Consider the following 11,411-nt stretch of genomic DNA (forward strand, 5'->3'; position numbering starts at 1 on the left):
CTACCAGAAGCAGAAAAAGTGGTTTTTGAAGCAGGTTTTTTCAGAATTGAAAGCCCTGTGAAAACCTTTCCAGGTGGGTGAAGCCAAATCATGATTTCTGTGGCATGAAAGTGCAGATGAAAGTTTAAGCAATCTCGCTGAGGAGAGAAATTGTGCTGTTTATTCTGGATACAACTCCAGTGCTGGACACAGGATTTCCACTGGTGGTTAATTACATCAGGGAACCAAAGTAAGTGGTTCTACGTGAATGTACTGATTTGAGTGATTATGGCAAAATGACATCTTAGCTTGGACAGAGAGGTTGAAGTGGCCGGTGCATGTTTTTTCAGCATATGTTTAATAATGAAGTTTTAATCTGCGTGTTCCCAGATTGGGGTTTTTTTTCCACACTAAATCTCTTGCACTGCTGTTTTCAAAGCTGCAAATGAAGTGTACCTGTGATCTGTATTCGTGGTTAACAAGATTGTAACATAACTGCAGTCTGCTATAAAAGATGTTTAATAGTTGTGGGGTTTTTGTTGGTTTTGGTTTTTGGGGTTTTTTTTGGTGGTTTTTTTTTTGTTGGGTTTTTTTGGGGGTTTGTTTTTTTTTTTTTTAGCAGGTGCTCAAAATGTAACTTTATTTTCAGTATTTTGTCTCATTTCAATCTATGTGAAGCCAGTATTGGCTCATTGGGAGCCATTCTGCTTCTCTCCCATTTCTAGTTCTTTTGAACTAGAGTTGACTTTGAACTTGCCTTTTTTGTGTGTGTGTGTAGATCTTTTGTGTCATTCCAAGACTAGCAATTGTTTTTGTATGCCTCTTGTTAGTAGAGGAGAACTTCTGATAAGCTTTGAGCTTTTGAGCAACACTGGGTTCAAGCAAGGTCTAGTGGCCAATCTGTTATAAAATCAATTCTGAATCTGCCTTTTTAATTCTATTAAAATTATCTTATGTAAAAGATGGAAATTGGTGACAGGTGTCACCAGATGGACTTCTTAACAGGACCAGCAAATCTGATTATTTCAGGTTTTCTGTGAAGGGTTAGTCATTACTAAATTGCTCAGCTGGAGTTAACGGAGTTTTGTAACGTATTTACCTACTGTTGTCACCTTTTTTTTTTTTTTTTCCTTCCAATTTCTCTTGCAGTTCATATAGGATTTCATTATAATACATGTAAGACAATTCAGCAAGCAGGAAAAAAGTGTTCCTAGTTAGAATGAGAACAAACAGTTCTTTTCATCTTGTGAAAACAAGTCTAGTAACAAACAATTAAATGCTTTTTTCAGGCTTGCTTTCAAAGACACCTTGCAGATCTTCCCAGCGGACTTCTGAAAAACTGGCAACTCCAAGATCATCCAGTAGAGCTTTGCTTCCAAGCATTCCTTCTGCTCTTCATAACCCTGAGAATACAACTGCAGAACAACCACCACCAGTGCCCAAAGGCTGCCACCCACCACCAGATTTGAAAATGCACCTATTTCCTGTTGGAAAAACTCCCCCACTGGAAAAACTCCCTGGTGGTTTTCTTGAACAAAGGTAGGCATGTTAAGGCAGCTTTTAGCTTCGTACAAACAAATCTATAGTTTTCACTGAAAGAATGAATACTAATGCCCATTAAATATTACTTTCCAATTTGCCAGTGGTAAAGGCTGCAAAGTCCTTGTGACTGTTCCCTCCCTCAAGGAAATACTAAGAGCTTTGCCCAAATGTAATTTTGTTGCTGGGGTAGAAGTTTATTTTTTGCCTGGAAAGTCTGATATAGCTGACCAGTGCCAAAAAAGCAAATATAATTGCATAACAGATCTTAGGATCAGTTGGGTAAGTCAAAAGATGATTGACTGAAGGTGATTGAAAAGAATGATAACATTTTGGTTTCTATTTCAGCAGTTCTGTAGTTGCAGAAGAACACTCTTCTGTTGCTGGCAGAGAGGAGGTAACTAAGGTAAGTCATACAGAGTTCGTGTATGTGCTTTAAATATTTTATTATTAGCAAAAGAAAAAGTTCTTTTTATTAGTCCTAGACACTTGGATTTAAATCCACATTTAGATGTTTTCTGTATTCCTCAGGCTGGTGATTTTTCCTTTTCAGTATGGACATATAGATAGGGACTGCTGCAGATTGGGGACCCTGTCTAGCTCTTTGGGAGCCAGCTTTTGGAGGTTGCTGTGTGAGGACACACATCACTTGGGCAAACAATGTTCTTTGAAGTCCACTACTGTTTTCTGGCTAAAGGCAACAGTAGTATTTAACTGTCATGGTCCTTATGCTCCCATAGCAGAGCGTTGGGCTGTTATGCTCTTCAAAGAGTATACACTGCAACTAATACAAGTGTCAGTGTTTATGCCCTGAAATGTCTGAGGACTTGGTGATATGCCTATGTTTGAGTAGCCTTAAAAAAAAAAGGGAATGTGCCTTCCCTGGTTTAGATGATGCTGTGATACTCAATGAAAGCCAGTGTTCTGCAGTTAATAACCCTTTAGTACCTTTCATTGGAAATGGAGTATCTTGATTTTATTTAATCAGTACATTACTACAACAGTTGTTGTCATCCTGTGTATGTGTCCCCCCACATCTCCCCTATTATATATAAAATAGATAATAAAAAAAAAATCATCTTGGTTACTAATTTGTTTTTATGCCTTTTACTTCATCTATTCCCTATCATACAAGAAGTTGCATGTTGATGATGTCTCTAGGAAAACGGTGGTGATTTTTAACTTCCAGTATTGCTGATAGGTTTGGGTTTTTTTTGAGAAGAGCATCCTCAGAATATTTTTGGCACTTGAACTTCAAAATCTTCTTTCATGTGAAGAACTTCCTTTATACTCTCAAAGAGATTATCAAGCTTACAGGATGTTTGGGAAATAATTCATGTGAAATGGATTGCAGTCTTAAGTTGTAAGCCTTGTCCTGCTTGTGCTGTGTACAGTGCCCAGAGTTAAAATCCTGTCTCTCCTGAATTGTCCATAAAGCCTATAGATTAGATGTATGGACTTGGTTTGACAAAGCAGGGACATGCTGTTTTCTATAAACTCACATCCCTTGAATGTTCTGGCTACTGTTTAAACTTTGTGCTTTCTGCATCAAAACTGACAAACTTCTTTAAATGGCACACACAAAGAAAATGAGAAAGCTTTTTAGTGTCCACCTGGTTTCACTGGTGCTTTTCTTTTGGCTCTCTGAGAAGCAAATACAGCTGCTCCAGACATCTTAGCCTCTGAGAGGGCTAGGAACAGTGAAAATGCCTGTTTTTCAGGTGCTGGAGGATTCTAGCAGTGAATTAAAAGTAATGGATGGCATGGAAGAGATGGCATTATCTGCTGGAGAACAAGAAGATATTGTCATGTGCAGTCCAGAGAAGGACACTGGCACAGAGGCTAACTTTGTTCAGTCTGGAGAACCAAAACCACATCGATCAGGTGCATTAACTGAAAGGGGGAGACAAAACAAGGCTGGGTTGGATGGGGCTTGGAGCAACCTGCGCTAGTGGAAGGTGTCCCTGCCTGTGGCAGGGGGTCTGGAACTGGATGGTCTTTAAGGTCCCTTCCAACCCAAACCATTCTGTGATTCTGTGGTTATCTTAAAGATGCTTCATGTAGTTTGGTAATGCTGGGGCCTTATGTTTATTCTAAAGTTTTACGATAGTCTAAATATTACTCTTTGAAATCGCTGTAATTGTAGCTTGGTTAATCTATGTATGCTGTTAGCAAAACCTCCTTTAGCTAGTACGACTTACACAGGCATTACACATGAGCAAAAAGTGCCCCTCAGTTTGTTGTTGTAGTTTCCGTGTGATATGTAAAGGAAAAAACTAATATAAAAGGCTTGAAGTGGAAGTAAATACAGAGTTTAGGGGTTGGTTGGGGTTTTGGGGGGGAGTGGGGCTTGTTTTGTTGGTTTTTTTGTTTGGTAAATGCAGAAAATTGTACCTTTTTTCAGCTTTGGCAGCATTAGACTAACCTAAAATAATATTCTAATTTTCAGATGTTTCATGCAATGATTTGACATCCACTGGGAGAAATCCTTTTGATATAGTAAGTTGACCTTCAGATTCATTTCACTAAGACAATCTGCATGCTACAGTACTGTTAACTTTTCCTTCAAAATCAGTTGCTGCACAAAGTCAATCAAACTCTTTAAGATGTTATTAAACCAACTCATTTAACTTACTCGAAATACAATCCACAGTGCAGCCTGTCTCCCTGTTTGGGCTCACACTGTTATTCCTTACTGCACGTGAGTGTAGGATGAATCAAGACAATTGTAACAGAAAAGTGTCTGATTCTTATCAGTTTGATCCTTTATTTCTTGTGCATTTCCTTGTAAGTATTTACTTATGTAATGGATGGCCTGGCCTTTTCCCTCCACTTCCTTCTTGGAATTTTTCAGGTCTGTCCCATCCCTCTTCTTCTTTTATATAGCTTTACATTTTAGAGCTGGTAGTAAGATTCAAGAAGGAAAAACGTGTGTAAAACCTTTCAAATTGCTAAAAGAATTTGGGTGTAGAGTTACTTGGGTCTTGTAAAAAATCCTCTTTAAAATATATGGATTACTCATTATAGCAATGAGTTTCTTCAAAACAAATCACACATTCACTTCTTATTTTATGTCTGGAAATAAGCTTGCAAAATTTCTGTTAGGAAGGCCATGGTACTTAGTGGCACATGGTTTTGACCTGTGACTGTTGCTTTGTAACAGTATCATATAGAAGCAAGCACATTTTAATATGCTTACATCTACTAAATCGCTGCAGGTTTCAGCTCTGACAGATCCATGTGTGGCATGTTCTGAAGCTGCAGTGTGTCCACAGTGCTGAGTGAGAGGCAGGAGAGCTGCATGCTCCCATTCCATGTCAAGTATTTTCTGCTAGTTTTTGCCCCATGATGTTTGAGTGGCCTCTTAAGTAGGCAGGCACCTGGCATATGTAAGTGGTTGCCTGGCAGTAATTGCTGTTGATCTGGTGCTTATACAGATGATGTTAGAGGAATTTGCTATTACCTTGTTTGATGTGCCATTGCAGTGCTGTTTTGTAGAGTGGATAACTGTTCCTCCAATACTTAATTCACACTCTGATCATTCTCCCACAGCCAATGCTGGATGCTGAGCTTCCCATCACTCCAGTCAAGACCAAAGCCCAGAAGTTTGCAGCAGCTGAAGCATTCAATGACCTTATTGTATTTTCTCCCTTTTCTTCCTCAGGGGAAAAATGAAAAGTAACTTGAAATTCAAAACATATAAATTATACTAGCAAAAAAATCCCAGGTATCTGGAATAGTCTGCTACTCTTGAACTCTATTCAGAGTGAGTGAATGACTTAGCACTTTGTAGTGGAACTTATTCAAATATTTCATAATGTTTTACAGTGCAGTCATTCTGGACTGCAAGTACTGCTGTATATTAGCAATGGTGTTCACTGGGTTTATACCTGCTGTATCCAATGACTGCATATTTTGCCTACAACCTGAAGTATTTTTAGTTTTGTATAATTTCATGTATTTCCTGTCTACTTCAAGCTGTAAAACTATTCATTTTTAAGCTTTTCTACCCTGAACTTATTTACCTCATGAATTATTATGAGATGCCTACCAGACTAGCTGTACTAGTGCCCTGTTTCTGATGCGAGGGCACCTTCTGGGGGTAACACTCAACATGTTACCCCCCCAAGCACTGTTTCATACTCGGTCACTGCTCTGAGGCTGCTGTTGCACCCTTAGGCTCTGGTATTCTGTGCATTAACAACTGCCTGAGCAGCAGCTGTGCCAGGGGTTGCTGCTTGTCTTTTTTTTTTTCCTGTGGGAGTCTTTCCTTGTGTTTAACAACTACTTGCTTTGTAATAGTAGAAACTCAGAACAAGGGTTTCTGAGTCAGACAGTATCTTTTCCTGGCAATGTATTAAAATAAGCATTGGTTATTTTCTTTAAGGACACAGTTATCTATTACATATCTTAAGTACCTTCAAGCTAAGTCCTATTCTCTCTTTGCTTTTTTCATGTGAAAATCTCTTAACCTCTTTCTCTGAACACTTGACATGCAAACCTCAGCTTCTCCTTGCATCTTTTTCCTATGTGTTCTCTTCTCTGGACTGTAATATATTTATGCATAAGGAGTATGCCAGTTATATATACTTTGTTTGAGTAGTAGTACTAGGAGTGCAATTGGGTGCTGTATTTTTAACCAATACCTGACTCGGCTCCTTGTAATGGTGACCTGAGTGTAATGCACACATTCTTCCTCTAGCCTTTATTTTAACCAAGCAAAGGTAATTCAAATCCCCCCTCAGAAAGCATTGCGACTACAGCTTGGGGAGCTTGTCTGACAATTTTTAACCTAGAAGCTGTGTACTGATTACACTGAAATAAATAGAGGAAGCTAATGTGACTTGGTGTTACTGTGCTGGAATTGACTTCCTTTGTTACTAAATTCCTGTTAACATGGAATAGATACATCAAACACATAGCTCTTAATGACTTACCTCCTCTGTTGAGCCATCAACACTGCACTGAATAGTGGAGACAAGGGATTTTGGACATCTGAGGTATACACTTAGGTTGATGTTAGCAATGTGCTTGTCTAGGCTACTGCATCTGCTGGAAATTTCAACACTGTGCTTGTTGTTAACGTGGCATTGCTAAATGAAGCAACTGTTATAAAAGAGTATGAGCCATGTCAAAGAGATCCTTGAAAACGTTAGTGGTGGCTATTCCTGTTCTTGTTTTGCAGACAAGACCAGCAGAATGACTCACAGCAAAGGGAACATACTTTATTTTTTACTGGCTTGACTCATGAGGTGAACTTGCCAATAAACCTCCCCACCCTTGAAACTGGCGTTGACTCACACGGAAGTGATGAGGGGAGAGAAGCCCAAGGCTCGTGACCTGTTCCATGGAGTATGTAACACTTGTACAACTTAGATCTCCCTTGAGAGGGAAGAGTGACACATGGATTTGGGACACCAAATAAGCAGAATGTGCCTTTTAAATGGAGGAATGGTGTAACTTTTCTAACCATGCTCTAGGAGAGAGATTTTTGCTTCCTCCAGCTTTGAACTCCATCCTGAAGTACCTCACTCTGGTCAGAGGCTCTCAAGCTTTCCCTGTTTTCCAGTGTTTCTTAGAGGACAACTCCAGTGAGGTGGCACTTCCATGAGTTATTCAGCAGCCATTCACAGCCTGATTGTGCACCTCCTCCTCCCCAGGGGGGAGCTTCAGTCCTTTGCTCTACAGTATTTTGATTCCTTTAGTGAGAAAGGAGTAACAGCTCTACCTCGCAGAGCCACTGAGGCTGAAAATACCAAGTGACCATCTCCTACATGGTGCTCGCAGAAGATGGAGTTGAAGATTGCTGCCTGAGCTCACAGGTTCAGCACCAGCATGCCCCAGGCTGCTTCCCAGACTACTCGCCATACAAATCAACTGGCTCTGAGTTGTGATCCTCTGTCAAAGTGACACGCTGTCTCTACGGCAAGAAGTCAGATACTTCTACCTTTGACCCCAGCTTGCCGAAAGATGTTTTGCTTTTGACATCTTACCGAAAACAAACTTTACTTGTGGAAGTATGTTTTATTACCTCAAAGTATTCATGTAAGAAGGCACTTTGGTTACAGCCATATTAAAAGCATGAAGTTAGCATTAAAATTGCACCGCTGTAGTTATATCATGGTCGGCATGACGCTGGTGAGAGTGATGTCTCCAGCAATGCAGAGTTTGGTGATCTCGTTCAGCCTCTTCTCACGGAAGCTGTACTGCAGCAAGTGAGCATCATTGACTGCTACCTTGAAGTGATCTGCCTCGCAAAGGATCTGGAGCTGAAATAAACCCCACAAATCAGTCAAAAGATAGCCACTGGATTTGTTTTAAGCCACAGGCTTGAGCAGGCTGGCACTGCCTAATGGCTGCTGCTGCTAGCCACTGGTGACCTTTGCCTTCCCCAAAGCCCTGCTGTACTCTTCCTCCTCCATGTTTCAGCCCAGAGTTTGTCTCCTTGTGACTACATCTGTTTTCCAGAAGTGGTTCTCCACACAGTGAGAGATACATTCACACCAAATTTGAACCTATTTTGCAGGAGGAAAAAGCTCACGAAGACAGCTTGGGTGCCATCAGGGAAAATGCCTTATAGAAACCTGTCCAACAACGGCTGCTGAACAGCAGTATACAAGTAATGAGGATCTGATAATAAACAGGAATAACAGCAGTGAGGAGATGTTATACCCTGGGCACCTGGACCTGCAGGAGGGGTCGGAAGTGGCAGTGCCATGGAACCTGCTGTGCTGGACAGCCAGTGAAGGACACCGGGCGACCGCCCCAAAAGGACCTCTAGGAGCTGATGCCTGTGCAAAAGCATCAAGGTCCTTACCGCAAGTCTTATCACACAGCCCTGACCAAAATCCCCAGTGCCTGACACGGGTGCTGTTGAGACACAGAGACCCAGTTGGAGATGTTTGTGTTACCTTGAAGGGTTTTCCAGCTTCAAATGGAAACCTTGGAGCTGTCCTCTCCTCCTTTCCCCAGTTATTGTGGAACATTGAATTGCAGACGATGACTTTCCTGTTGTTTTCACTGAAGCGGGGATTGAAGTGGAAGGCAATGTCATTCCCTTTCTTGAAATCCAGTGAAAACCTGCAAAGACAGTAACAGATTTGCTGTTTTTTTTCTACAAAAGCCCTGGGATTGCTAAAAGTAGCTGCAAGCAGGCAAGAAAAATAACCCACAGACCCTTCCGGGCAATGGCAGGACATTTACGTATTTATTGTGTGTAATACTTGATCTTACACCATGTGGGTGTTATTTGGGAATGGAAAGAAAACTCCAGCTGCTATGTTCCATCTGGCAGTGCCCCACAGAACCCTCCCTTGGTGCTTGACACCCCTTGATACCTGGTTGGATTGGGGTTGATGGACCCTGTGATGGTTATGAGCATCCGAGGGGCAAGTCCTGCCTGCAGGTGCAGCTCAAAGGGGACTTTCTGTGAGACAAGAGAAGTGGGGTGTTAACAGAAAACACGTGTTACAAGCTGAACGCTCTGGCACAGGTTGGCTCATGGTGTGACAACCCCATGAGACAGTGACCACCCATACAACCTCCTTGGGACAGCCGGCCCCATGTCCCTCCCGTGGCCAAACTACACTCTGCAGTAAAGATGCAGAACCCTTATAAAACAATGGAGCTGTTACCATTGGAGGAGCTGGTCCCCCCTGTGGATGAGGGGGTCCAAATCCAGGGCCACTGGGTGGTTGTCCTGGGGCAGTGTATGGCCCTGGTCCTGTTGGTGCTCCAGGATATGGTCCGTGTCCTGGTGGTCCTCCGGGATATGGCCCTGGTGGTCCAGGATGTGGTCCGGGATATGGCCCTGGTGCTCCCGGATAAGCCCCTGGAGGGGGGGGGTAGGCTGGGAACCCCCCAGGAGGCGGTGGCTGATTTCCCCAGGAGGGCCAGCCTTGGGGTTGGGGGGCAGAGGGGTTTGGGTTGTTGCCAGCAGACAAGGCATCAGCTAACTGGGGAGAGAGGGGAGAGGAGGAGCGTTAGGTGGGTGACGTGAGTCCTGGGTCAGGTTGAGTCCTGCAGCATCCATCTCTTACAGCCCACAGCATACACCAGAGAGAGAGCTCAGCCACTGCCCAGCAGCCGGGTGGGGTGAGTGCCTGGGCACAGGTTTCCAGAAGCCAGTAAGCACCAATGTAACTGAGGCAGATGTGGGGGTTAGGCAGGTTAGCAAAGACATGTCCCCACCCCGGCCAAAGGTCCCTGCTGCAAGGCGAGGCAACGCTCAGAGTCCCCACATCGCTTTAGAGTTCCATACTTACAGAGAAACCGTCTGACATTGTTCCTAAAACAAAGAGACAAAGTCATTTTCAGGGTACATCATCTGAAAAACAGAGATTCTTGAGAAGAGCTACAGTTCACAGCAGCAACTGGCTGGAACTTGGTCAGTCCCCATCACGTACCTGCCAGGCAGAACCGACAGCTCCTGCAACCACAGAACAAATGCTCGTCTGATCCCTGCAGGAGAAATGGTCACCACCATGAGCAGCGAACGGCTCCGGGAGTGAATCCAGCCCAAACACTCTCAGAATGAAATGGCCTTTTGCAGGGTTGTTGTTGATACCATTGTTGATGCCTTACAATGCTGCTGGTGTCAAGCAGACACCGAACTGCAGGAACCCAATGCCCTCGCCGTCAGCCGGCCAGTAGAGCCACGCTGGATGCAGGCAAGGCCCTGCCAGCCAGGCCCCTCCTGAGGGGTGACAGCAGTATGGGGGGGACACAGTCACCTCCCTGCCCTGGCTGCAGGGTGCTGGCTCCCTGTGCGGGGCTCTGAGCGGCACACGCAGGCTCTGCACAAGGGGATGGTGCGCAGTGACAACGCTCTGCCCCGAACACAGATGATGAGCACTGCAGCATCAGCACCCACCCGTGTCACGGGAGCAGCCGTCCTGCACATCCGCAGCCAGCGTCATCCACTTCCCCATTCCCCACAGCAGCATCCCAGCAAAGACTTCAGTTAAAAAAACCTAAACAAAATCCCAGTGGGGGACACGCAGCCACCCCTTGACACGCAGGATGGATGCTCACAGCAGGCCTGGAATGGCACAAGGAGTGCGGCACTCATGGGTGCAGGTCCCCTTTGTCCCCCATGCGCCCCAGAGGGGCACACGTGCCACCCGCTGCTCCAGTCCAGTGGATAAAAGCTGCTTTACAAGTTTTACGAGCACAGGCCGAGCCGCTCCGCTGCGGCAGGGCTGGACACATACCTGCCCGCTGGATTCCTCCCGTCAAAGAGAGCATTCATGGAGGAAGAAGGAAGAGGGGGAGAAAAACCAACAGAGAGGCAGAAACAGGGAAAGAAGAGGAAAATTCCAAATTGAAAACAGAAGGAAAATTCTCTCTGAAAGAAACATCCAAATGCAGAAAGGTGCCAGCAAATCAGGCTGCCCTGCCTTGAGAGTAACAAAACCCCAAGGTTTCACAAGCAACAAACAATCCCTTTCCCTGGCCAAACACTCATACTCCTGAGCCTGCATGAGTTTTTAGCTGGCCTTTCAACCAGCATACAGAAGCCTGGACTGTTTGAACAGCCTGTATCCCACAAAGCTTTTATTTGCCTTCTGGGGCTTTTTTTTTAAGCCCTTGGGTTTGCCATTTGTGCACAGGGCAGAGCGGAGGGTGCACACAAAGCTCCTGCAGACTCCCCTTGGCTGGTTCCAGCCAGGCCAGGTCTGGTTGAGCCACAGCTACACAAGGCTTGTGCTGCTCCAGTGAGCAGGGCTCCCGCCTGCTCTCCCCTTATCTCTCTGCAATACCTCAGGAAGAAGCAATTTCACTCCATTGCCCACATTTCTTACTGCTTCAGCCCCATGTAATAAGCAATTCACGAGGCAGGAGGCTCGTGTCTCCCCACCAGGACCAGGGTGGCTGGTTTGACATTTGTAACT

At 44.3% G+C, this 11,411-nt stretch overlaps 2 protein-coding genes across 2 annotated transcripts in view; one reads left to right on the forward strand and one right to left on the reverse strand.

Annotated features, from left to right (window-relative positions):
- Nucleotides 1-5,193, forward strand: part of DLGAP5 (discs, large (Drosophila) homolog-associated protein 5) — a 17,741-nt gene extending 12,548 nt beyond the window's left edge. Inside the window, 6 exon segments of the mRNA XM_010011237.1 lie at nt 1-73; nt 1,269-1,518; nt 1,867-1,924; nt 3,240-3,402; nt 3,968-4,017; nt 5,071-5,193. The exon segment at nt 1-73 is cut by the window's left edge and continues 9 nt beyond it. Coding sequence (XP_010009539.1) covers nt 1-73; nt 1,269-1,518; nt 1,867-1,924; nt 3,240-3,402; nt 3,968-4,017; nt 5,071-5,193 — 717 coding nt within the window.
- A 2,438-nt stretch (nt 5,194-7,631) lies between these two features.
- LGALS3 (lectin, galactoside-binding, soluble, 3) lies at nt 7,632-9,800 on the reverse strand. The gene is made up of 5 exons (XM_010011238.1): nt 9,783-9,800; nt 9,153-9,473; nt 8,856-8,944; nt 8,430-8,598; nt 7,632-7,787 (listed from the first exon to the last, which is right to left on the reverse strand). The coding sequence occupies exons 1-5, from the start codon at nt 9,798-9,800 to the stop codon at nt 7,632-7,634; spliced, it is 753 nt and encodes a 250-aa protein (XP_010009540.1).
- Between the last annotated feature and the right edge of the window lie 1,611 nt (nt 9,801-11,411).

This window comes from Nestor notabilis, unplaced genomic scaffold, assembly GCF_000696875.1.
Source record: "Nestor notabilis isolate BGI_N333 unplaced genomic scaffold, ASM69687v1 scaffold16253, whole genome shotgun sequence".
NCBI lineage: Eukaryota > Metazoa > Chordata > Aves > Psittaciformes > Psittacidae > Nestor > Nestor notabilis.